Source organism: Sardina pilchardus, chromosome 6 (assembly GCF_963854185.1).
Source record: "Sardina pilchardus chromosome 6, fSarPil1.1, whole genome shotgun sequence".
Classification (NCBI taxonomy): domain Eukaryota; kingdom Metazoa; phylum Chordata; class Actinopteri; order Clupeiformes; family Clupeidae; genus Sardina; species Sardina pilchardus.
The window spans coordinates 29,034,324-29,061,444 of NC_084999.1; the positions used below are offsets into that span (position 1 = coordinate 29,034,324).

A 27,121-nucleotide genomic window follows, 5' to 3' on the forward strand; every position below is an offset into this window, starting at 1 on the left:
CTAAATATGGATCACACACTGAAAACGGATCGTGAACTGTGTGAACTGCCTCCGAAAATGTCAGCCAAGAATGCAGTGTGATTCATAATTGTAAAACAAAACAGCACTAGTGCCAGTAGGGACTGTTTGTGATCCATGATGAGTTGGATTTTAGCCACCCATATTCTCATCAGTCAAATTTAGCCGAATATGACGTTACTGAAGGCCTATAACATTTTCTCAATTGCAATTCCTTTATTTATAGTTGGTTAGAATCATCCAGTTCGGCACTGGTCTATGAAATGGAAGGTCCTTTGAGAATGCACCAACCTCATTGAAGAAAATTATGAATAGGGATGTATTGGCCATTGTAGGCCAACTCACTGAGTCATCATTTTGGATGCAGTTGTCAATGATCCTGTTGTAAGCAAATACCCCGCCCCCATTGAGCATAATACATTAAATACTAATGTAACTTTACCTCATCAGTGGGATAGTCTTGTTTCTATCAGAGCAGGGTAGACATGATAGATTGCTGAATGGTAATTGACTGTAGTGGTTGTTTTATTGGCTGAGCAATCCTGTCATTCATTCAATGTGCGTCATTTCCGTTGTCAGGTGGTGCTGCTATGGAAAGATGTGATCAGAGCCGTCGAAAGAAGGCTTTTCCTGGCTGCACTATTCCGTAGTAAAACAACTTAAAATTTGCGGAGTATCCAGCCTTTTGTTTTGAAAACATTTCTTTATACTGAATCTGAAGAGTTTGTGAGTTTAAAATGCTCCGGTTGTAGAGCACGTACGGTTTTCTCGGCGGTTTTACCTCGAGGTAAGTTGTTGTTAAAGAGCCCTTCAGTCGACTCATCTGAGATTTGAACCGAGTTTGGTCGCGACCTCACTAGCTAGTCAGCTATTTTACTTTGTGTAAAGACCCAGACGAGTTAGTATACACATGTGTGATATGTAGAGTCCTATGCGAAAGGCATATTTTTCAACCTGAGCGCTGCTCTTGTTACTTATTGTGCTATGTAAACAGGCGATATTGTTCAACTCAGCGTCTGAGTTGCCTTTACCAGTTTTGCTAACGTTAGCAGAGGCTAGCCAGTTGTCGCTAGGAAGGATAACTACATCCCGAAGTTATCAACCGCCTTAGAATTTAGTGGGCATAGACTATGTTAGCATTTTGCATGAATCAAACGGTATGTGTGGCAACTCGGATGTCATCGTTCCATGTGCTTGTGTTGTGTATTGTGGTCTTGTGGTTGTGTGTGCAGCATTCGTTTGGTGTCTGGCTAGTGCGAGTTAGCGTTGTTAGAAGCTGCTCTAATGTTAGTAGCTAGCGATAGCTATCTAGCCAGCTAGTTCTGCCTATTCTTGTGCAGAAAGATATGTCTGCGAACGTCTTGGACAATTGTTTCTGGTTTGTAACGTTATCTTAATATAACTCTCGGGGTTTGCGTGATATGCGCTGCGTTGAACATGTTCGAATTGACCCCATACATTACGATGCCTTAACCGCCGTAGCTGCTTTTGCTGTGAGTCATAACTGGATGCATAACGTTAACGTCGGTGAAATTAGAAATGCTAGCGGTCAGCTAACGTTATCGAAAAAAAATGCCAATATAACAGGCATCTGCGGACCTTCATCTAACATTATCTCATCGCTAATTTAGCAAGTGGTGTCCGATTTGAATGCGTCTGTGTTTTCTTCTCCGAACGAACATTATATCTGCAGTGTAGCCACAACCTAAAAGTTATATGGTTAACTTTGCACATCTTATTTGGACGGATTTGATCAATCTGTCCTTCCGAGCAACGTTACATGCATCATGAACTTATTTGGTGATGCACTCAGAATTTTGAAGCTTATTCAGTTGCAAGTCAGTGATTCGTAGCAACGATGATGGTAACGAGAAAGATGTGACTGGAGTTGCCTGAGTTTGCAATTTTGCATAGTAATAAGGCTAACGTGAGCCAATGTGAGTAAATGTATAGCAGCTACCTTAGGGTTAATCTGCTGTGTTAAATAACGTTACTGTGCAACCGCTTGAACATCTTGTTTTCCTTTCATAGAATATTGGTTACCAGCCCTTGGGTAACGTCCGATTTTCCACACCCTACTACGCTAACATTACTTTGTGGCATTGTCTTTTGTCTCCATGCAGCACTGTCTGCAGCTCAGTCGCTGTAGATCTCATAATGTTGACTAGCTAAATCCTCCTCCTGACTTTGTGTTTGTGGTCAATCTCAACCTTTTCTCTACCCGGTATCGTTGATGGTAAATGCTTCTTTTTGCAACAACCACGATATATTTTGGGGGAACTTTGTTCTACCATTGGCCAGTCCACGTGCTCGTGTTTACACAGCGGTGTTGATTGATCACCGTAGTCTGTGGTCTGTTTTCTCTGGGTTCTTCCTCCGGGAACATTGTCTTCCAGTGCGGGTAATTGAACCCAGCGAGCTAGCAGACGCGTGGTTTGGATGCCTCGCTAGCGAGGTAGGGCGAGTGCTGGCGATGGCTGTTAAACCAGATAGTGGGTGGATCTCATGCCACCTATGGTGTCTCCCGGCTCAGTGTACTGGGCTATTTTCAGAACTGCGTGCTGGCTAGGGAGAGGAGCGTGCCTCCACTCTTGTCTTAGATAATATGAATCAGACTAGGTGTGCCTCTGCTTTCTCTGTCTCCCCCTCAATCCGTCCCCCTTGATGTTAGTCTTTGCAGTGGTGTTATGCATGATACCCTTTGATGTGAGGGATAGGCCTATGTTTTTTTATTTCTTCCCCAAACATTGCTGTTTAGGCTAGTCACCTGAAGAGCCCCCATATGCAAAAGACAAAGACATTTGTTCATCATTTTCTCAACAATGACTTTGAAGCATAGTTGCAGTCAGAGGTTGAAAGATAACAAAGCATGCTTGCTAAACACATGACCTTGAAATGGGATCTAATGCCCCTTCCCTCAATCCCAAAGTCCGGGCCATTGTTGTATTTATGAATGAATACCAGCTTTGTTGTACAGAAGGCTGTCTATTCCCTAGTCACTGCCATTCTGACATGGCTGCCTGGGAAACGGCCTGTCCAGCAGAGTGGCCTTGCCTCTCAAATAGCCAGAGGAGGCAGGTCGGTGGCGGGCGGCACAACTGTGGAGGCTGCACCGGGCGTGCGGCGCACTCCTCTGTGTGACAATCACGATACTCAGTCACAGTCTGTCACGCTGTCGTCTGTCTGGACACTGAACAGTCATTCTCAAAGAGGATGATTCATGCTTAATGGTTGCCAACTGTTGCCCGACCTGGCAGAATGTTCTGCTCGCTCTCACTCTCGCTCTGTGTCTCTGGCAGAAGGATTGCCAATGCCTGTCCTTAGTTTACCCCAGTGTGTGTGTGTGTGTTTGTGTGTGTGTTTCTTAATGTGTGTGAATGCCCGGGAGGATACACATGCTACGGGCACTTGTTTGGCAAGTGTCAACTGACGGTGTAAACTCAGCCTCTCACAATTTGGATCTGTGTAGGTGGCAACGATGGCAAACTGAAACTGATTGCAAAATGTCCAGACATGTTGAGAAAGCTCTCACCTAAAATAAGTCGGCATGACATTGTGAGAGAATGTAAACGTCTGCAGCAATAGAGAGCCTTTCTCTGTATCATGCTCTTGTTTGTTTGGTTTTAGGACGCAGTGAACCATTTTGTGCTCATTGAGGAGCACTGTTGCCTAGCACTGCTTGGGTCTCTCAAACTGCTTTTTTTTTGTCTCTTTCAAACATGGACATTTCAAGAGGTGTTTTGCATGATCGTTTATATGTGTGTGTGTGTGTGTGTGTGCGTGCGTGCATATTGGTCTCATTGGTGTCATCCTCTGGTATCTCGTATTCCTGACGCGTCGTAGCCGGAGAGAACCTCTGGGCTGAGCGTGATTCACCACCACCACCGCCGCCGCTAACGGGACTAGCGCCGCCGGCGTCCGTCACGGGAAGCCGAGAGCGTTTCATCACATTAGAGGAAGCCACCAGCTACTCAAAACAAATCCCTCTCAAGCCCCGACCAGCGCCGCCGCCGCTGGTGGATGTTTCTTCTGTTTCTCCTCAGCAGCCCTGCTGCTCCGAAGGCACGTGCTTGTGCACTCCTCTGGCCCGCCGTCGCGGCGGCGAAATGAAAGTTGATGTCGTGTGCCGCTGTGTTCCCGTCCGAAAAAAAAAAAAAAGAAAACGAGAGAGCGAAAATAGGAACCACAAATATCCGCTTATAGAGAAAGGGGAGAGGAAGTGACAGTCATGCTTCAGCCAGATTAAATGCTGATTTCTCAGTAGATACGGCTGAGCAGATTAACCACAATCCTTAGCGCGAGGATTGAGGAGAAGAGGGGAAAAAACGAAATGTAAAGGAGCTGAGAGCCAAACCAAAAAAGTAAGCTATCTATTTTGGTGGATGTGACCATGCTTTCCATCCATGCCCCTGTGCCATTTGGGGGTAATTCCAGCCTGCTTTTCCCTGACTCTTGATGTTCTTCATGGGTGCTCTAGCTGCTGGCTACAGTCGATGCCATCGTGTGTGTGTGTGTGTGTGTGTGTGTTTGTGTGTGTGTGTGTGTTTATGCACCGATTTTCTCAGCCCTGGTGTCATCAGCAGGACCCTCTGTTGACATGGCCTCATCTTCATGAGCTGCCGATGATTGACCCCTTTAACGGTCTGCCGTTAGCAAATTGAGGGGGTGGGAGATGTGTGTGTGTGTTTTGCCTAAGGAGGGAAAGGAGGGGCCAGGTTGTGAGTACCCCCCCCCCCCCCCCTTTCTCACACACACACACACATACTGTCTCACACACACACTCCATTCTTTCTTTCCTCCCTCCCCCTATCTGTATCATCTTGCCTATGAGTCAGCCTGCTGTTGCCAGTGGTGCCGGTGGGGCTGTGTGAAGTGGACGGGGTTACTCAGCCTGCTCCTGCTCGCACTCGTGCTCTGCCACCAGCCGCACACACACACACACACACACACTGCAGCAGAGGGTCGCTGCTCTCCTGTCCGCACACCTCGGAGCCGTCCATCCACGGTGGACAGTCCAGAGTTCCGTTCGCAAGGGCTCGTTTCTGTTTGAGTGCAGTTTGCTGGGCAGGACTTGCACAACCACGGTGCTTATTGTGTACGCCGGTAGTGTTGTTGAGTGTGTGTTTGTGTGTGTGTGTGCGTGCGTGCATGCAGATTGTTGTCTGTGTTGGTTTACACAACAGTGCTTCACCTAGTGCTCTTTGCTCCCCTGTCTAACTAACTGCCGTATTGTTTTTCTGTCTGCCGCAGGTCCACGATGTCCAAGCGCCGTGCGTCAGAGAGGGGAGCAGGGGAATCGTCCGGCCGGGCCAGCAAGCTACTGTGCACGGGCATAGCAGGCAGCAACGCCAAGCGAGCCGGCCCGTTTGTACTGGGTAAGAAAGTCACACATTTCTTTTTTACTTTTGCTTTTACGCTCTCGCTTTCCTTATAGGGAGTGTGTGTGTGTGTGTGTGTGTTTGAGTGAGTGAAGGGGCGGTAGGGGAGTCTTGCGCAAGAAAGTGCTCGCCTAATGTCTTGGTCAGTGCGTACAGGAAAGGGGGAAAACAAGATGAAAGAAGGGGGGGGGCTTCTGTGTGCCTGAGAAAAGAATGTAAAGAATTCCTTCCTGATCTCCGTGACTTCAGGCGTAAGTGTGCTGCAAAACTGGGGGAAGGATATTTTTTTTTTTTTTTTCTTTTTCCTTTTCTTTTGGGAGGACCCACTTTTCTTTTAAATTCCCCCTCAAGACAGTTGTGCAAACGGTTAGGCTGAAGTACTTAGTTGCACCCTCCCACGGCCTGCAAAGGCGCGACTTTCGTCAGCGTGCCGTGTCGACGGCTATTGTTGTGATAAGGGCCACTGATGGGTGGGTGGGGAGGCATTGCAGAGGATTGTGTCCCATTTAACCACCTTTTGCTTGGGCAGCTGTCCTCATCCCCCCCCCCCCAGACCCGGGGAATGCCGGCACATCTGTTTGCACTAATTGCACTCTGTTCTGTTCTCGGCCTCTCGCCATTCACTTCAGTTTAAATGATGCTCGTCTAAGCCTCCCGGCGTCTCTTACGCTATGCTTATAGCTGCTGTAGGAGTCTTTCTGAGCTGAGAGGCTCTCGCTGACTCTCTTAAGCCTTTTTTGAAATGTCAGTATCTTAATTGTATTGGAGGTGTCAAAAGGAACAGCTACTTCTGTTTGGCTGCTTGCGTTCCAACACCATTAGAGTGAGACTATCTACCTGAAGTGGGTTACATTGCATTTACTTATTTGTTTTTTGTTCAAAGCAGTCAGTGAGGATCAACACCAAGCCTAAGCAAATGCAATTATGACTTATAGCTTGTAGGTGTTTTAATAAGTGTTTCATATTTTACAATATAATTGTAGTAAATGAATAGGTAGATATGCGTCCAGTTCAAATGACAAAATGTGGTCCACTTTTGCGTAAAGCACAGCTTTGTGTGAATGAAAGTTTGTGTGTGTGTGTGTGTGTGTGTGTTAGACTGACTCTTTCTCTCTCTTCTTCAGGACCGCGACTGGGGAACTCACCAGTGCCCAGCATAGTCCAGTGTTTGGCCAGGAAGGACGGAACAGATGACTTCTATCAGCTCAAAGTGAGTGATTAGTGTGTGTGTGTGTCTGTGCGTATTTCCTTGCTACTCTTCCCTCTGTACTTGGCTTGCCTAGTCATTCTCGAGTGTGTGTGTGTGTGTGAGTGTGGGTGGGATGGTGGTGAGGTGGGGGGGGGGGGGGGGGGGGGCTGATGGAACAGGGCATCATCTGCCAAACAAAAGCCACTACTGTCTCTGCCTCCGGCCTGAACCTTTGACCTCCCCTCCTGTGCAAACGTCTTTGATGCTGACCGCCCCCCCCTCAGTCTTTTTTACGGCTCCTGTACCAGGGCCAGGCCGGAGCTGTGTGTGTGTGTGCGGCGCACAGTCCGTTTATGGGGGGGGGCTATTAAATAATTGCTTCATCACAGGCCTGCCGTCCGCCTCAGGAAGCGGTCAGGCAGGAGGCTTGGCAGCTGAGTGGACAGAGCCAGTGCCACACGCTGAACTCTTGACCCCCTCGTGCCCCGCGGCACAGACAGACACACACACACACAGACAGACAGACAGACAGACAGACGTGGCCCGGCACTTACACTCCAGTGTGGACAGACAGCGTCACACCACTCTGTCCGCACACAGTCTTCCTGGCAGTGTGTACACAGTGGGGCCGGAGGGGAAACCGCTCACTCTTTATGGGGCTGTTTTGGCCGCTGTCACTTTTCTTTAGTTGTTGGCCAGAGTCTCCCTGGAGTTTAATGTGCTGCTGATGTATTGATAGCGGGACAAAGCGCAATTTGAACAGGGCCGCGTGCTGCAGTGTTAATAAATGTCAAAGGGGGGCGTGTATGTGTACGTGAGTCGGTGGCGCGAGCGTGACCTTTGACCTTTGACCTGTGGTGCAGATCCTGACGCTGGAGGAGCGTGTGGACGGGGCAGGGGAGACGCAGGAGGAGCGGCAGGGCAAGATGCTGCTGCACACCGAGTACTCGCTGCTGTCCCTGCTGCACAACCAGGACGGAGTGGTGCACCATCACGGCCTGTTCCAGGTATGCTTTCACACACACACACACACACACACACACACACACACACACGTGCCACTGATTCACATACACTGCTGATTCACTCCTCACTGTAAAGCAGTGGTAAGCTGTATATTAAACAGGGTGACACAAACTCAGATCTGGAGCATCCCATAATGTGTAACGTGTGTCTGCAACTTTCACCAGAAAAAGACACAATACAAATTAGATTGATCTATTGATCCGAGTTTATTTATATTTCCCCAACTCAAACTTGAATCGGTAGCATCTGGAGTGTCATTGGATTTACCCTTAAACCGGCTGCCAGTACATCTCAATAAAGTATGTACGGCACGGCACCTGCATGTCCAACTCTACCGCCAAAAAAAATAGACCAGCTACAGAAGTGCAGTGTCTTCGGGTGCACTCATACATCATTGTGCTGTTGTGTTACGAACACCTGAGGGCAAACGCTCACTGGATGCAGTCCATCTGCAGGCTGCCAAGCACGCAAGAGCACACACACACACACACACGCACGCATGCGCGCATGCAACACCTATTGCTAAACTGCTCACATCTGCCCGTAAGTAATCCCTGTCTGTGTGCCTTTTTGTTCTCGTCCAGTAATTGTCTGATGGAAAAACAGAGAGGGCAAGCTGGTCACTCTCTCTCACACACACACACACACACACACACTCACACTCATCGAATTTACTTTTTTTTTTTTTACTTTTTTGTTTCAATCATGGACACAGTGACTGCTATGGACTGTCGTTTTTTTTTGGCCAGCTTTTTTCTCTGCATCCTTTGTGATCATTGTGTGTAGCCTCTCTCGCTGCTGTTGTGGTCATTCCTCTCTGGCCCGCTCTCTCCCCCTCTCCTCTGGCTCTGCACGGCCGCGGAGTTGTGCTGAGGTCGACTCCCTCCCAGACGCCCTATCGATCGGGTTTATTGTGGGCTCTCTTAGTCAGGCAGGCTGGGAGGCCGAGTGGGTTTAATTATAGCCCAGCTCTCCCAGGATACTCTAGCTCAGTCTTCCCCGAACACCACACACCCCACACACACACACACACACACATACACACACTCCATTCTCAGCTTGGAGAGATCAATGGCCGGCTGTTATGTCAGTCCTCGTGTTCTCGGATGACTGCAGGAGAGTAGCTTTTATTCAGGTCTAGCCTCCATATTCTCCCTTGTTGATAGAAATGATAATAGCCAGCCAGCCAGCCCCCCCCCCCCCCTGTTTCACCGGCTCAACCGAATAGGCCAATTACAGTGCCTTTGTGATGCAGATAGGGAGATAGCGGCCTGGTCGGCAGGGTGACTCTCTGAATACAGAGGTAGGGGAATTATCATCGGTACACATTTTAAGCCTTGGGGCTGCAATTTAGGCAGGCTGTAGTTTTCAAACAAAAGCCAACGATCTTATCACTACTCCAGCAGGGCTGAGTTGGTGTGAAACTAATCTGTGCTCACTTCTCGTTTTTGTGCTGTTTAAATTGCTTTTCACACACCCCCCCTCCCCCTTCCCCCCCTTGTGTCGTTTGTGCTTTTATTTTAGCTTCCGTGACTCATAATTAGAGTTATTATCCATCCGTTATTGTCCATTATCTCTTTCTTTTCTCTCCGTTTCACACTCATGCTCTCCATCTCTCTGATTCCTTTTCTCACCCTTTCTTTCAATTGCTTTCTTTCACTTCCCTTCTCTTCTCTCTTTCTCTTGCTTTCCACCCGTCTCTCTCTTTTTCTCTCCCTCTCTCTCCCCCATCTTTCTGTCTGTCTGTCTGTCTGTCAGTCAGAAGTCAGCAGTCAGCCACTGATCTTTGTTTGCATTGCATCAGTCATGATCCCCCCCCCACACACACACACACACACATGCACACAGTTCTCCGTAACTGTGATGTGCTGAGTGGCCTAGTCTCTCTCCTTGTTCTCCATTACTGTGACACGGTCTCGTCTCTTCCCCTCCCCCCTCCCCTTCCCTGTAACTGTGATGTGATGGCGCGTTGTCTTCCTCTCCCAGTTCTCTGTGACTGTGATGTGATGCCGCGTTGTCTTTCTCTCCCAGTTCTCTGTAACTGTTCTCTGTAACAGTGATGTGATGGCGCGTTGTCTTCCTCTCCCAGTTCTCTGTAACTGTGATGTGATGCCGCGTTGTCTGTCTCTCCCAGTTCTCTGTAACTGTTCTCTGTAACAGTGATGTGATGCCGCGTTGTCTGTCTCTCCCAGTTCTCTGTAACTGTGATGTGATGCCGCGTTGTCTTTCTCTCCCAGTTCTCTGTAACTGTTCTCTGTAACAGTGATGTGATGGCGCGTTGTCTTCCTCTCCCAGTTCTCTGTAACTGTTCTCTGTAACAGTGATGTGATGCCGCGTTGTCTGTCTCTCCCAGTTCTCTGTAACTGTTCTCTGTAACAGTGATGTGATGCCGCGTTGTCTGTCTCTCCCAGTTCTCTGTAACTGTGATGTGATGCCGCGTTGTCTGTCTCTCCCAGTTCTCTGTAACTGTTCCCTGTAAGTAACTGTGACGTGGCCTCGTCTTTCTCTTTCTGTAACGGTGATTTTGACACGTCGTCTCTCTCTCTGCTGCCCCCCCCCCCTACAGGACCGTGCGTACGAGATGGTGGAGGAGGGCACCGTTGGCAGCGGCGGTGGCGAGGCGAGCCGCGTGCGGCGCATGAAGAAGCGCATCTGCCTGGTGCTGGACTGCCTGTGCGCGCACGACTTCAGCGACAAGACGGCCGAGCTCATCAACCTGCAGCACTACGTCATCAAGGAGAAGCGGCTGAGCGAGCGCGAGGCCATCGTCATCTTCTACGACGTGGTGCGCGTGGTGGAGGCCCTGCACAAGGTGTGTGTGTGTGTGTGTGTGTGTGTGTGTGTATGTATACATGCGCATGGGGGGAGGCCTTGCACAAGGTGTGAGTGTGTGTGTGTACACATCCGCGCGGTGGAGGCCCTGCATAAGGAGCGTGAGCGTGTGTGTGTGTGCACACATGCGCATGGTGTGTGAGCGCATGTGTCCACACGCGTGCTTGGTGGAGGCCCCGCACAAGGTGCGGACACCACAGCTCTGTGTCTGTGAGACTGACGGTACAAAGTGTGCGTGACCGACTGTCTGCCTTTAACACCTCATTCACACATATGGCGTACGGCTGGCCAGACCATCTGACCATACCCCCAAATGTGTTACGTGTTAAGCTGTGAGTAGAGTGTGTGTGTGTGTGTGTGTGTGTGTGTGTGTGTGTGTGTTTAGCTGTGAGTAGAGTGTGTTGAATGAGTTGAGCTGTACGCTCTGTAGCTGCTGTCTTCAGGGCTTCATGAACCCACAACGGCTCAGATCAGATATGGGAACCTTCCTCTCCACCTTTTTTCTCTCTCTCTCTTTTTTTTTGTAACGCCATGTCAGATTGTTACTTCTGAGCGTGCTTCGATGATACTGTGGAACTGAAGCTCCCACTGAAGTTCTAGATTCTCTTTCGCTTCTGCTCGGATGTACGATTTTTTTTGTCTCCATCACAAGGCCGACCGTCTTCCCCTTTTTTTCTTATTCCATTGTTGAAAAACTTCTGTGTGAAAGCTCGATTCGCGAAAACAGTTCCTGCTGTGCAATCCATAGTAACTCTTAATTGGTCAGCGGACTTTCTTTGTGTTTTTTTTTTTTTTTTTTGGTGTGCTCTGCCCCTGAAGTCATTAACATTCATTATGTAGCAGACACGTTTAGCCAAAGTGACTTTCACTTGCAATAGAATAACATTTAAGCTGTTAGCATTTAAGCATTTTAACCTTTCAGCTAAAGTTACAGCAATAGAATAACCAAAGTCCTATTTTTGGAACTGTCCAGTCTGGGAAGTCTGAGGAAGGGCCATAAGGGCTTGAAATGTTTCGAACTAAAGAAATAAAAGGAACTTTTTTGGGGAGTTCTCTGTTGTGCAGATCTTCATTTTTTTTTCTTTGATGCGTATATATTCCATCCTGCACCTGAATAACTTGGTTGTGCGTGATTTAAACTTTTGTTTTTTACCACCTCAGTCACATGTGTCTAATTGTTCTCCTCCTCTGCTCTTGTCTCTCCGTGCAGAAGAACATTGTGCACCGTGACCTGAAGCTGGGCAACATGGTGCTGAACAAGAGGTAAGAGCCTGGTCTCCTTTCCCTTCTTTTCCCATCATCCTCTTGGGCCCCTGGCACCTACAGACTTGAGTCTTGTTTCCCTTTGCTGGAGCCCCACACAATGACTGACTGGCAGGCAGGCAGGCAGGCAGGCAGGCTAGTAGGTTGGTTGAGGGCGTCTGCAGACCCCCCCCCCCCCTCTCTCCCAGCCCTGTGTGACTCATACTCTGTGGTGGGAGCACTCCAGTGCTAGGAGTTGGGAAGGCAGCCAAACGGCAACGTGTCTGCTTTGTTCTGTTTTTGGGAGGGGGGTGGGTGTGGACTGTAGTAAGCAGGGCTGTGGTGTGATGTGGTGAACTTTCAGGTCAGCGAGTGGAGTGCCCTGCATCAGCCAGGCCAGGCGGAGAGAGACACACACACACACACACACACACACACACACACACACACACACTCCTCATCCGTAAAGCCCTCGTCTCCCTGAGCACCATGTGTGCCGCACACACACACACACACACACACCACTGCCTTCACTGTGCTTGACAGAGTTTTAATTCTACACTTGGCTTCTCTCTCATAGCCTCACATAACTAATGCAAGAGGTGCCAGATACAGAAGCCGCGTCAGTTGCTGAGCCGTAGAGTAAAGCTTGAGGGTCTGAAGCAACTTTGTTGTTTCGGCGCTAGTTGAGACGCATGTCCTTGCCTCGCCTTTGGGATCTTCTGTTTGGCTTGTGTCTAGTTGAGACGCATGTTATTGCCTCGCCTTTGGGATCTTCTGTTTGGCTTGTGTCTGTGGCTGTCAGTTGGAGCAGCAGTTGGCCCGCGAGCTTGGCGTGGTGTCGTCAGTCATATCTCCACACATCACGTCTGGAAGCTCAAAATCACAAACATGTGAATACGCACAGACGCCTGTGTGTGTGTTTGTGTGCGCTTCCATAGGGTTTCTGTGCAGTGAGCTTCTCTCACCGTAGTGACACCACAGACATCCAGTGGATGAATCGACTTTTAGTTCAGACGTGTGTCGACAACGACACAGCAATGATGGACAGCATGCAGAAGTGCAATCCTGTGTTAACGCAAGAGGTCTTTCTTGTTCGGTCCCATGCGCGTGTGGGGTTACTTATGCTAGCTTATTAGCAGTGTTTTTTTCGGGCTTTTCTTGAGTTAATCGAAGTCAACCACAATCGATTGTTTGCAAAGCATTTCCCAGGGATCTTGCATAGAGCGCATCGGTAGTTGTCACCCTCTCTTTGTGACAGTAGTGTAGTAAGCACACACACACACACACACAGGTGTGTTTCATTGCTGCAGTTGTAGCCTAACAAGGTGCATTCATGAGTCGTGGTGAATACTCTAGTCTCAAATGACAACACACACACACACATGTACGGGCCTGCATCCATTTGCACATAGTTTTCACTGATGAAGTAGAATTAATACACACACACACACGCATACAGTAAAGAGACGTGCGTGTGTGTGCATTCTTTCTCATCTTATTTTCCCCTCACCCGGTCTCCTCCGCATTCTAGACCTGTGTAGCTGCTGGACACCTATCAGTGAGTTGGCCCTGATGCACCAACGCACGCTCTGCTCTGCTCTCCCTACTTGCACACGTCCTGTTTGTGTTGCTGAAGTAGACACGGGCTCTCTGCTCCGAGCAGAAGAGGGGAACAGTCTGTCCCAGCTGAAGACAGGACCGTGGCTGCCAAGCCAGCTCATAACTCAGTGCTGACTCACTCTCTCACACACACACACACACACACACACACACACACACACACACACACACACACACACACACAGAGTAATTGCTCACATTCTGACACACCTATGCACACACACACACACACACACTACCCTAGCTACTTTCTGGCCTCATGCTATCAGTCACTTATCTTGTATCTTTTGGATGTTTCGTTGGCGTAGTTTCGTTTTTGCCCTCGGTTGTTTGGTTTCTCTAGTTGTTTGACGCTGTCTTGGTTCTGTTTGAACTTGCATTGGGCCTCGCCGAGACGGGTCAGTGGAGTTCTCCACATGATTCACTCCTCTCAGCCTAAATGAGCTGTTATGTGGCTGCTGCTGATTGCTGGGGATTGGCTCATCATGTTGACATAGTCAGTCAGAGAATGTCCTGGAACTGCTCATTGTTTCTCTTTAGATCTAGACACACACACACACACACACACTACTCTGATGGTGTTTTAGCAGCTTGCCATTCTCGAGTTGGATGTGCTTTGTGAAGGTGTTAACGAGTTGAGTTTAAGCATCAGCTTCAAGACAAACATTGACACCCTGATGAGCACAGCACACACACACACACACACACACACACACACTCTGCCCCTGATGTTTGCCATTCTCAAGTTGGATGTGCTTTTTGAAGGTGCTAACGAGTTGTTGAGTTTAAGCATCAGCTTAAAGACAAACAGTGACACCCTGATGAGCACACACACACACACACACACGCGCCAAGTGTCACCTGCCAGGGTGTCCCACATTTCAGCACTCTGGTCTGGCCATATGGTCTTTGAGCAGCACAGCACACACTCCTTGTAGGCGTCCTCTCGCTTCATGGCCATCAATGAAATCATCATCACTTACTGGCAACGGAGTGAAGTCCGTAAACAGTCAGTCTTCCCAGTGAGCGTTTCCTAGATAAAGCGAGAGTTTCATCTGTGTGAACTGAGGTGACCCCCCCCCCCCCCCCCCCCCCCCCAGCCTGGGCCCTCCTACAGTAAACCACACACACACACACACACTCACGCGCACACACACCTCCCCCCAGCCTGGGCCCTCCTCCTACAGTAAACCGCCCTCGCCTCTCCGCCCACAGAACCTCAGTGTGACAGGAAACCAGTGCAGGTTAGACGCAGGGGATCCACCCTCACGTCCCACTGACGAGCTACCAAATCCAGCGCTGACTGGAGATTCAGGACTCTCTCTCTCTCTCTCTCTCTGTGTGTGTGTGTGTGTGTGTGTGTGTGCAGTCTCATCGCGAGTCCCCCGCCCCCTTAAATTTCCCCGACATCAGCACGGCTATTCTCAGCAGCCCCTGCCGCGTTCATGGGCGATGTGGGTATCCACGCGGTGGGCAAAGCAGATTTCCTGCCCGCCCGATTCCCCCCTGCTCCTCCTCCTCCTTCTTCTCAGTCCCGCCATTTCCTCCTCAACCGCTGGTCACATGGACCAGGAAGTGGCGGCGCAGGACGTGACTGGGCATGACGCGGCCGTCCACACGGACCGTCCTGTCATGAAGAGGAAGGACGCCTCGCGCTCGCTTAGCCATGGAGAGAGAGAAAGAAAGTGAGAGAGAGGCGTGAAGGAGGACCAAGGGCCCCTCCGCAGTCGTGATGAGTGGGGGCTAAAGACAAGAGGCGGGTTATTTATAACACAAGGGCCCCTCCAAGCCTGCACAGCCACAGCACAGCGGCTAATAATATCACTGCTAACAATGCTGCTGCTGCTCAAAGGCTCTGTTGGAGGGCCTGTGTGTGTGTGTTGTGGGAGCTGTTTGGTTGTATTATGCATGATAATGATATGAATACTTCGTAGTCGTACTATATCGTATTAATCATAAGATATTTGAGCAGGATATGAGAGCAGTTCAGATCCGCTTCGGTGTGTCCTTGGAAATTTGGGCCACACGTTTCCACTGAATTGGTATGTGTGTTTTTCTTGTGTGTTGTCTAGCTGACTCACACACACACACACACACACACTCTCTCACAAACATGCTGTGTGAAAGTGAGAGAGCTTTGAGGAAGCTGCAGAAAGGGATGTGGTCGAGATCAAGGCTCAGCTTGTCTATGTTTGTGTGTGTGTGTATCTGTGTGTGTGATCCTGACTGGGTTGGTTCTAACTTCAGAGATTTGCAAAACCGTGCTGCAGTTCTGGCCTACCTGTTTGTGGTGGTGAGAACTCTTTCGACATGGAGCCAGTTGTCATTTCCAGGGTAGCAGGGGTTGTGTCTGGAGGTGCCCTGCTTAGCTGGTACTTGGAAAGCCGTTTCCCCCAGAGCACAGGCTTACTCATCCCTGCTACAAGCTCTCCGTTGACTCACTTGTTTGTCAAATATTTGGGCTTGTGTGTGTGTGTGTGTGTGTGCGCGCGCGTGTGTGTGTGGGGTGGGCTGTGTTATTAAAGAGCAAGACTGCTGCGTTTACACAATGTCCTGAAGTGGCCCCCTTCCCACAAGAGAGAGAGAGAGAGTGTGTGTGTGTGTGTGTGTGTGTGTGTGTGTGTGTGTGTGTGTGTGTGTGTGTGTGTGTGTGTGTGTGTGTGTGTGTGTGTGTGTGTGTGTGTGTGTGTGTGTGTGTGTGTGTGCGGCGCGTGCACTTTTAGTCACAGTCAGATAAGCAGCATGTTTCTGCACATACCAGGCGCACTCATGACTGAGTGTTGGCTAATGGGGTCTAGCTCTATTGAGCCGAGCTGAGCTGCATACCAGGAAAGCAGGATGTTCCCGGCACCAGATCTCACCACCAGGTTTCACTTTGAGCCAGAGGCTGCCCTCAGGTTCCACTCGAGATAAGACATGGTGTGTGTGTGTGTGAGAGTGTGTCATCGGATCACAATCACCAACTTTTTTGTCTGTGAAAGTGTGTGTATGTGTGTTCTTCTGCTAACGTTTTTTTGTTGTTGTTGTGTGTGTGTGTGTTTGTTGGTTAACAGGACTCATCGGATCACCATCACCAACTTTTGTCTGGGCAAGCATCTGGTGAGCGAGGAGGACCTGCTGAAGGACCAGAGAGGCAGCCCTGCCTACATCAGTCCTGACGTGCTGAGCGGTGAGGACATACGCACACACACACACACACACACACACACACACAAAATCTTTCTCTCCCTCCCTCTCTCTCTTTCTTTCACAAGCACTGATAATAAGCTTTTACCTGCTGCCCTTGTACACTGGACTTGCACACATGCATCACAGTCTCACTAAGGAGCCACACTTACACACACATACACACACACACACACACATGCATCACATGCTCACAGTGGAACCACACACACACACACACACACACACACACAATCTCCCCGAGGAACAACACACACACAGACAGTTATGTGTGCACATTGCACACCACATGCACATGGTGTGAGTCACCACCTGTGTGAGTGCTGTGATGAAACCACCTCCACCCCGGCAGATAGACTTCCCTCTGCTGTCAAACACCGGGTTGCCAGGGCAGATGTTTGCTTCTAGTTTCGGTGCGCTGCTATTTAAACTAGCCCACACGTTATGACTTGAGGGCTTGAAATCAGGGCACACGCTGTTATTGGTCCTCAGTGCTGCTGAAAAAGCATCTAATAGTTCTGTGTGTGTGTGTGTGTGTGTGTGTCTGGTGTTGCATTCAGAGTGGGTGTGAAAAGATCAGAGCAAAATTGCCACCCAGCGTCACCTCATATTAAACTGGACAAAAAACGGTTTACTGAAACATGCTCAAGTCCGTTTCTCTGGTAATGCTTTCATATGTACGTAGCTGGCTGACGGCGTGCCGTGCTGTGTAAACACAAGCCTTTTGTGTGTGAGCGTCCGAGGAGCTGTGCCGGGTGTGTGCCGTGCCGGCGGTGTTTGGGTTAGGATTTGCGGGCTACCGGGGCGTTTTCTGGGCAGGGGCGACGAGGGAGGGGGGAGGGGGAGGGGGAGGGCGGACTCGTGGAGCAGCGGCGGCGGCAGTGTTTGGCGCTGGCTTGTTTACACCGCGCCGACCCCGTCGTAAAAACACAGACGAGATTCCAGCCGGAGATGAGAGGGAACATGACGGCTGAACAATGGGCCACAGCCTCTCTGAGTCATCCCAGTGAGTCATGCGCATGGACACACACACACACACACACACACACACACTCTCACACACACACACACTGTTCACTGCCCCCGTCACCTCTTTCTTTCTCTCTCTCTCTTACCCGCTCTTACTGTTGTGCCCCCACACACAAACACTGGCAAGTTCCACCATACAAACACACCCTCAGCAAAATACAATCTCTCCTCCCTGTCATTATCCACCAGGCTCTGCTATCCCACTCAAATGCGTGAAACACACACACACACAAACACACACACACATGCGTGCACACATACACACACACACACACACACATGTGTACACACTCACGCACACACATATTCACACACACACACACACTCTCACACTCTCATATGCTAGCACACACTCACACTCTCATATGCTTGCACACTCTCACACTCTCATATGCTTGCACACACTCACTTACTCGACACACACGCACACCCAGCTGGGCTGTGCGGAAACTGCTTACAGCTCACCACTTCCTCTCCTGCAGCTGAATGGATCATTGTTCTATCTGTTTGCGAGCTCATCATTAGAGAGGAAAAGGCCGGAAGGGTGTGTGTGCTTGTAAGAGCTCGCGCGCGCTCGTGTGTGTGTGTGTGTGTATTTGTGTGAGGGCGAGAAAAATGCTGTCATCAAACTACCAGCGAGCGTGTGTGTGATAATGCAGCATTGATCTCACATTAGCGTTTAACCTTGTCTAGCCTCGGGAGCCATGGGAACAGGGGGATCGGGGCATTGTGCACCGATGAATCACGCAAGCCCCCTGGCAGCAAAGGACATTATCATGTCTTCGAGAGAGAGAGAGAGACAGAGAGATATACACACACGAACACACGCACACACATACACTAACACACAGAGATATACACACACTAAAACACACACACACACACACACACACACACACACACACACACACACACACACACACACACCGTGTTTCCCCCCCTGGCTGATGCTCGAGGTCACTCTCCTGGTGGACCTTGACCTGGTTGAGTAAAGCGCAATCCCCCCCCCCCCCCCGCCGGCGCCTCCCCCACAGGTTAGGTAATGCTGCAGCGCTGCCAATCCGCTGGCTCTTAGCCCTCCCCCGCCCCCCTCACCGTGCGCCGCACCGCGTCCCAGCGCGCCTTGTCTCGTCTCGTCTCATCTGGTCTCTAAAGCCTCCGCGATGAGACTGCACACACACACACACACACACACACACACACACACACACACACACACACAGATGAGACTGCAGGGATCAGATTAGAGCGGCCTCCTAATGGGCCCCTAATGGGAAAGTGGATCAGAAGTGAAGGGAAGAAGCTGCGGAGGCAGATCCCGGATCAGATTCAGCGCCGCTCTGCGCTCTGCGCTCTGTGCTCGGCTGTCTATTACGTCAGTGCCTTTTCTGGGCAGTAAACAACTTGTGAGGCAACGCTGCCGTTTTCTGTCCGTCCGAGTCTTTGCCGTCTGCTCACCTCTCTCGTGTGTGTCACTGGTGTTTACTTTTGCAGGACAATAAGATACGGGCTGCTTTGTCAGCGCTGTTATGGCCACTTTGTCATAGCCTGTGCTTTTGAAACAGGCCATGAATAGACCATGTTCCCGTCACTGGGGGGAAAACAAACACTTTCTCCCGGTCTGCCATGAATAGGCCCGTCACCCTATCATGCTATCTACAAGGCTAGCTACAGTGCCTTTGGAACACACTTGCATGGATGTCATCCTATCATGCTATCTACAAGGCTAGCTACAGTGCCTTTGGAACACACTTGCATGGATGTCATCCTATCATGCTATCTACAAGGCTAGCTACAGTCCCTTTGGAACACACTTGCATGGAAGTCATCCTATCATGCTATCTACATGGCTAGCTAGAGTGCCTTTGAAACACACTTGCATGGATGTCATGTCAGGATAGGCTATTTAGGCTGTTTAACAGTCATTGAGAAACCCTGTGTTTAGACTTGGAGCCTGCCGGTCGTGAGGTTGTTTGTGTGTTTGTTTGTGTCAGTGGGCTCGTCAGTAACCCTGTCTCATGCTCTGCAGCTGAAGCTTACAGGAGGAGGGGGAAGCCCACAGTTAGGCTATTAGTACAGTATATAACACTATATACTAATAGCCTTTGGACATGGAAAGCAATAGACTGATGCTGCTGTTATTCTGTTGCCACTCTGACTGACCCGTGTGTGTGTGTGTGTGTGTGTGTGTGTGTGTGTGTGTGTGTGTGTGTGTGTGTGTGTGTGTGTGTGTGTGTGTGTGTGTGTGTGTGTGTGTGTGTGTGTGTGTGTGTGTGTGTGTGTGTGTGTGTGTGTGTGTGTGTGTGTTTCAGGCCGGCCGTACCGTGGGAAGCCCAGTGATCTGTGGGCCCTGGGCGTAGTGCTGTTCACCATGCTGTATGGCCAGTTCCCCTTCTACGACAGCATACCTCAGGAGCTCTTCCGCAAGATCAAGGCTGCAGAGTACTCCATTCCAGAGTGAGTGTGCTCCCTGTCACACACACACACACACACACACACACACACACAAGCAAAAAGGCACCATTCCAGAGTTATTGCATTTACTTTTGTCACACACGCATACACACGCCATTCCAGATTGAGTGCCTTTCCACAAACACACACAGACACCAGGATCTCACGCTCTGACTTGATGACTTGTGCAAGACCATGATTTCCCTTAAAGCCTTGGTCTTGCTTGTTTTTATAGTTCCCCTTTTCACATGTTGGGTTGCACTTGTTTGCTTAATGGGTGTGAACTCTAGACACATTTGTCATTTGTCCCTTCTTCATTCCTCTTCCTTTCTTTCGCTTTCATTCTCTCTGTCTCTCTATCCATCTCCCTCGGTCTCTCCCTCTCTCTCTGCTGCAGGGATGGCCGTGTGTCTGAGAGTACGGTGTGTCTGATCCGTAAGCTGCTGGTGCTGGACCCCCAGCAGAGGCTGACGGCGTCCGAGGTGCTGGAGTCGCTCAGCACCATCATCGCCTCCTGGTGAGTCCACACCACAACATGCGACACACAGCACAGCACAACATTAGACAACATAGCACAACATAGCACAACACAGCACACCATACCACAACACAGGACTCATAGCATAGGACACACAGCACAGCTCAGCTCAGCACAACATTAGACAACATAGCACAACATAGCACACCATACCACAACACAGCACACATAGCATAGGACACACAGCACAGCTCAGCACAGCACAACATTAGACAACATAGCACAGCACAACACAGGCATAGCATAGGACTGCACAGCATAGGTCAACACAACATAGCACAACATAGGACAGCATAGCACAGCACAGCACAGCACAGCACAGCACAGCACAGCACAGCACAGCACAGCACAGCACAGCACAGCACAGCACAGCACAGCACAGCACAGCACAGCACAGCACAGCACAGCACAGCACAGCACAGGAAGCATTATGTAGAGAGCGGCAGGGCTGCAGTATGCATTATGTAGGAAGGGCCGCACGTGTGCCCGAGCTGAGGAGTTGTGCTGAATTTTGCCACGCTGGAGAAAATGGCCCCATGCATCTGCGTGCTGTACGTCATGTTGTCCACTGTAGTTTTTACACCATTTGTTTTATTCAGCCATTGAGCATATTTTTAACAGATGCACATAACTCAGAACATCTGGAAAATGTACTCGTGTGTGCACAGACACATTTACAACACGTATTTATAATGAGTACATACCGTGTCCTGTACACTACAGGTTACAAGCCAAGCACCACAACGGAAATTCACGGGCCCATATTTTGCTAAAAATGCCATTTTTAAATCCACGTGCGGCGTGCTCGTGCCGCCTACTGAAAAGCGCATGTGACCGACCAGCCCCGACAGGATTGGGCCGTCGTCCGTGCCCCGTAAAGCATATGGTGCAGGGAGGCCCTGGCGCTGGCCTGTGAATTGCTGGAGCCTCGTGTCGTGTGTGTGCCGGGGGGGGCAGGATCTCCGCGGCGGCCTGGCGGAGAGGGCCAGGTGTTGGGTTGCAGCAGAGCAGATGTCAGATCGGCTAGCAGCGCAGCTCCATGCCACGGATTTACATAACCAGCTATTCCTGCCTCACTGTGTCCTAGTGTGTGTGTGTGTGTCTGTGTCTGTGTCATGCTTTCTGACTGATTGTAACCAGGAGGAAAACACACACACACACACACACACACACACACACGCACACACACACCTACCTCAGGCATGTTGTTGTGTGTTTTGTAAGGAAGTATATGAGTACAGACTCTTAATCTTAATCAGCATTTTTGAGCTCTGTTAAGACCCGTGAAGAAAAGGGGACTGGATACAAACAAAGTTCCTTCAGAACTCTGCGCAGTCCCCACCTCCGAACCAATGAGTGAAGGAGTGCACGTTTCTGCAAGCTTCCTTCTATGCTCTAATTCAGCATATACATGTACATACAGTGGTTGCGTGTGTGCTTATGTGTGAACACTATGTACTGTATGCACAGTGGATGTGAGCGTACATGGTTTCGCACGGGTGAATGCACACTGACTAATGCATGCTAACGCGATCGTTCCCTCCCCAGGCAATCGGTGTCTGCGCTGAGCGGACCTCTGCAGGTGGTGCCGGATATTGACGACCAGGTGAACCACCCGGAGCATTTGCAGGAGGTGAGCGCCCTGGGACAGGTGACTGGAGTTTGGTTTTTCTAGTTTTGGGCTGGGTGGGTATGGGGGAGTGTTTGAACTGGGGAGAGAAACTGGAGTGAAACATGTTTATTTAGGGTTTTTTTAGGGGTTTTTCGTTGTAGTTGTATTACCCTGTTTGGTAAAACAGTGTTGTTATTCAGTTCAGTTTATTTTGATTGAAGATGGATTGATTTCTGGTTGGCTTTACTTCCACTCTGGTTTAATCTCCCATCTCTGAACTGTCTCTGATAGGAAGCCTGTGTGATGTTTTGAGACTTTGTCAGTGAGTTGTCATCGCCCCCCTATGGTGAGCTAGTGGAGGTACAACAGTAAGACAGGTCCATAACAGCAGCTTCACAGCTTGTGCTGTGATCATCACTGCTAGGTGATAAACAGTCTTTTCAGTTGAACAGTCAGCAACTCCACTAGCAAAGCCAGGTGCCCACAATTCCAATGGTCTGATTCTCAGAAACCATATGAAGCCTGTAATGTTATCTACAGTAGATGCAGAGAGGTAATAGCTTAACGTAGGCTAATATCTCTGGTACACTTCAGTCAAATTGTAAGATGTTTTTTTATTACTTATTGAATTAGTCCATTACGCATGCAAAAAAAGTTTTTAATCCCAACGTTTCGGTCAGATGTACGTTCCTCAGGTGAAGAAGGTCCGTATGACTGAAACGTTGTGAATAACATTTTGACACGATAACATTTTGCATGCATAATGAACTGTGTGCAGGACTTCTTCAATAAGTATCACTGGTAACCCTTAGCTTGTCCCACGCACCTGTCCTAACAAAGAGGTGTGCAAAAGCGCTTTTGAACAGCGAAAATTACGTGAACTGTAACATTAGTGTTCAATTGTGACCGTCAGAAGTGCAGCGGTGTTAACAGTTTTTTCTTTTTTTTCTCTGGCCCCTTTCCAGGCGAAGGTGACGGAGGAGTCGTCGCAGTACGAGTTTGAGAACTACATGCGGCAGCAGCTGCTGCTGGCCGAGGAGAAGAACACTATCCACGAGGCCAAGAGCTTCCTGAGCCAGCGGCAGTTCGGCAGCGTGCCGCCCGTGCGACGCCTGGGCCAGGACGCCCAGCCCGTCAGCCCCCTGGACGCCGCCCTGCTGGCCCAGCGCTACCTGCGCAAGTAGCCCCTGCCACACTGCCCCCTGCCCTCTGCCCTCTGCCCTCGCCCTCGCCCTCCCCAACTCCTCTCCTCTCCTCCTGGTCTGCTCTCCTGGGAAGATGGAGGAGGTGGGCAACAGGGGGGAGGGTCGGGTTGGGTTGGATCATGGGTGAATGGGCTGCTGTTAAGTGGCCAGGGGGCTCCAGAGAACTACACATGCCATTGGCTTTCAAAAGCAGCCCTTGCCCTGAGAGAAGGTGGGGAGGGGAAGAGGAAGAGGAAGAGGAAGAGGAAGAGAAGGAGAGCGAAATGGAGGAGACCCGGCGTGGCTTGCGGTGTCGAGAGGAGGGAAGGGACTTGTTGAAAGATCCCTCCGGCACGACAGCCGCAATGTCCTCCCTACTTCACAGCTTCCTCATCTCTCCTCTCCTCTCCTCTCCATGCTCTTTACTGAGCAAAGCAGGTCTGGGCTCTGTCCTCAGTAGTAGGCCTTTCATCATGGATGGTTACCAAGCCCACCCCACCCCACCCTCGATCTGTGAACTCTTTCAGCAATACAGGAATGGAATCATGTAGCAGCCCTCCCACCCTCATCTTCCGCCTTGTCCCCCCCGCCCAGCACTTTTCCACAGAATCGCCTCGGACCCTGAGTTCACTTGACCATGGACGTGACACCTTCTCACTAGACTTCACACACACACGCACACACACACATATACACACACACACTCACTCACTCACTCACTCTCATTCTATCTCTCTCTCCATCTCTCTCTCTCTCTCTCCTTCTCTCTCTCCCCTCTCTCATTCTCTCTCTCTCTCTCTCTCTCTCTCTCTCATTCTCTCTCATTCTCTCTCCTTTTAACCAAAACCAGTTGGCCTGTGTCGGGCCGGTCCGGTATGTATCCGTGACGACCGACGCAGGTCCTCTCCTCATCTGCACACACTCGGACTGTTCCGACCCGTATCTACAACGGTGAATCTACCTCTAGCATCTTCTTTTGTCTTCTCTGTTTTGTCTTGTTGTGTTAAGTATTTACTGCTCAGTGAGTCTCAGCTGTGGAGATGGCTCAAGCACAGGAAAAGAGCATTATTGTCATTATTGGTGCGTAATTGTTGTCAAAAAGAAATGACAGCCTTTTGAATAAGCTCTCCTCCCCCCTCCTCTGATAAAGTAGCAGTTTTTTTGTAGATCTCTATGATTTGAGAATGGTGAAAGACCATTTGGGTGGTTAAGTCCAAATTGATATTGTATGGCAGGAATGCCCTAACCCATTCTCAAACACTCCTAGAATCACAAGGAAGTTCAGATGTTTGGAGGTGTAATTTCCCCTCTCTGAGTGGATGTCTCTCAAATCGAATCTTTTGCAGTGTTTCTCCGGCTGCCTCGAGTCTTCTGAAGATGCTCAAATCTTCCTCCAGAGTCATGTATTTTGAATATATGATTTAAAAAAAAAGAAAAATAATTGAAGACTTGGAATCGGAGCATAAAATGGATAAAGAAAAACCAATGAAGAACTGAACCAGATAATTTTCCAGATGAGGCGTACTAGCTCCCAAAAACAAACATAACCACTCTTCACACTTATTGTTTGGTTTTTTTTTACTTTTAAAAAGGTTTATGTGGAGGGCAACCCTGCCACTCGTCAGATGCCAAAAGTGGCTTCAGTGCTGTCTGTGGCAAGTGATTTGGCTCTCTTTAAGCTTCTTGCATCTCAATCATGTATCTTGAAACTTACCATAAATTTCCAGACTCCTGTCCAGAAGAATATTTGAGACTATTCCTTGTGGACGTAGATTACTGGAGTAGCCCAAGTAACGCAGTAAAGCCGTAAGGGGGGGTTCTGAAAAAGCAGTCCTCCCAGCAGTCGTACTCTGCTTAATGCTCAACGCTCAAAGCTCTAGGGTGGAGGAGCTTGTGACAGCTGGGTTTACCCAGACCCAGGCCAACAGTTGCTTTCCTTGCTGCAGTTGCTGCAGCACAGTGCGTCTTCATGCACCATCAGCAACTGAAGGGTTCTGTCTGTCTGTCTGTCTGTCTGTCTGTCTGTATGTCTGTCTGTCTCTCTGTCTGTGTGTGTGTTCACTCCTCCGAGCTGGTGCCACTGGGCCTGAGTGTTATCCTGCAGTACTGTAGCTAAGGTTCTCTGCCGAACGCCTTTTTTGTTTGTTTATTTTCAGTTTTTTTTGCATTAGCCGAGTTCCTGACAGAGTAACCTGTCCACTAACAGCCTAAGTATAAAAGTTCTAAGTGTTTGCTTGGTCTATTTTGATTTCCTCCATGCTATTCAATATCCTGCTTTATTTATTCCACCATGTATGATGTAGTTATCTTTTTTCCTCTCTCCTTAAGGCAATGCAATGTGTCTCACATCTAGATGTGTCAGCATTTTTCCCCCCTGTTGTTATTGTTATGTAAACCATTGCTGTGATCTTTCTGTATCGGTTTTTAGCTATCTTCAGTGAAGGTTTTTTTGTTTGTTTGTTTTTATTTTTGTTTTTTAATGGGTGGGATGGACGTGGGGATGTCTGAAATAATTGTTGCCACATGTTCCTGATTAAGCTACACTAATAACGAGACTGACTGTGCATAGCTCTATTTTTAAGTAAGTTTAAAGAAAAAAAAAGAAGAAAAAAAAAGAATCGCACATGTAGATTTGATTTATAGCCGTGATTTTTAAGTATGTTGACCGTGCAAGATCCATGCAGTGCTACACACCTCAGGCCAGTGTGTCAAGCCCCCATCTCATTGGCTTCGACGTGCGTGTAGAGCTTCAACAACTGTGTGACTCCAGTGAGCTGCCACCCTGCAGTACAATGCCAACGCTATGTTTTTGATTTTTTTTTTTTGTCCACTTGCGAAAGAAGATTGATTTTCATTTTAAGTCGTGTCACCACCATAAGGGAACGGGGAGGGTAAAGGAAAGCATTAGTTTTGTCTCCCACATCAATGTGAATTCTTTTGACGTGAAAAAAAGCTGTGTTGTCGCGTGCTAGATAGTGTCAGTGAAACCGTTAGAGAAGGCTTTCGTGACCACCAAGGCTCTCTTAGCTGGATTAGCTGGTATCTTGCCACACTTGTCCCCAACCGCTTTTTAAAGTGAGTGAGCGTGCAGTGACCATCACAGCTCTCTCATATAGACTCAATCTGTAGGTTTCCTGGGTAAAAAAAAAAGAAAACATCAGTGGTGTTTTTTTTAAGTGTGTTGCCTGTTCTTGTAGCCGCGTAGAAAGACGTGTCCACGACAAAAATCACTGTCCGAGATGAGCTGAAACGTGCTCTTTGCTTGTAGCTGGTTTTCATGTGGTTGTTATAATTGGAGTCCGACTTCAGAACCGAGTTGATGCATGATCAGTGTATAAATTTGTGGAGCTACATGTAGAAGATGTGCTTTTTTTGCATGATGGGTTTTTGAAAGGTTTGCCACACAACCATGACATTGGAATGAGGCCAGAAATTTAAAAAGGTAATTGTTTTCCAAATTGAATTATGGGTCAAGTAGATAATAGCACTATGAGGAAAAAGTCCACAAGAACCATACTGTGAGAAAGTGAATATTTTTTTTGTTTTTCATGTGGTAGAACCTAATATCTAATTTGCGTAATACTAAAACTGGAAATAGATCTTGTCATTGGTGGAAATGTGGTGGAAATTGGTCTAAAATCTGCAAGTTTGGTGTTGTAAGCTGCTTGGTTGGTTGGGTATCTATCTAAAAGACAAACTGGGTAATTGTACAGAGATGAAAACAAATTTGTATAAAAGACAAATTATTTAGATATTTTTGTACTTCATCAGATCTCTACATGCATGTCAGCAATAAACTTTGATATGGAA

General features: G+C 48.9%; 1 protein-coding gene across 2 annotated transcripts; it reads left to right on the top strand.

Annotated features, from left to right (window-relative positions):
- The first annotated feature begins 605 nt into the window (after positions 1-605).
- Positions 606-27,121, top strand: stk40 (serine/threonine kinase 40). Of its 2 annotated transcripts, none has more exons than XM_062539315.1 (11): positions 606-805; positions 5,269-5,393; positions 6,521-6,606; positions 7,449-7,592; positions 10,178-10,423; positions 11,654-11,706; positions 16,362-16,477; positions 19,836-19,980; positions 20,375-20,494; positions 22,064-22,166; positions 23,093-27,121. In XM_062539315.1, the coding sequence occupies exons 2-11, from the start codon at positions 5,276-5,278 to the stop codon at positions 23,309-23,311; spliced, it is 1,350 nt and encodes a 449-aa protein (XP_062395299.1). In that variant the 5' UTR covers positions 606-805; positions 5,269-5,275; the 3' UTR covers positions 23,312-27,121. The 2 variants fall into 2 exon arrangements, with proteins under 2 accessions (XP_062395299.1, XP_062395300.1); XM_062539316.1 differs by having other exon boundaries at positions 22,064-22,148.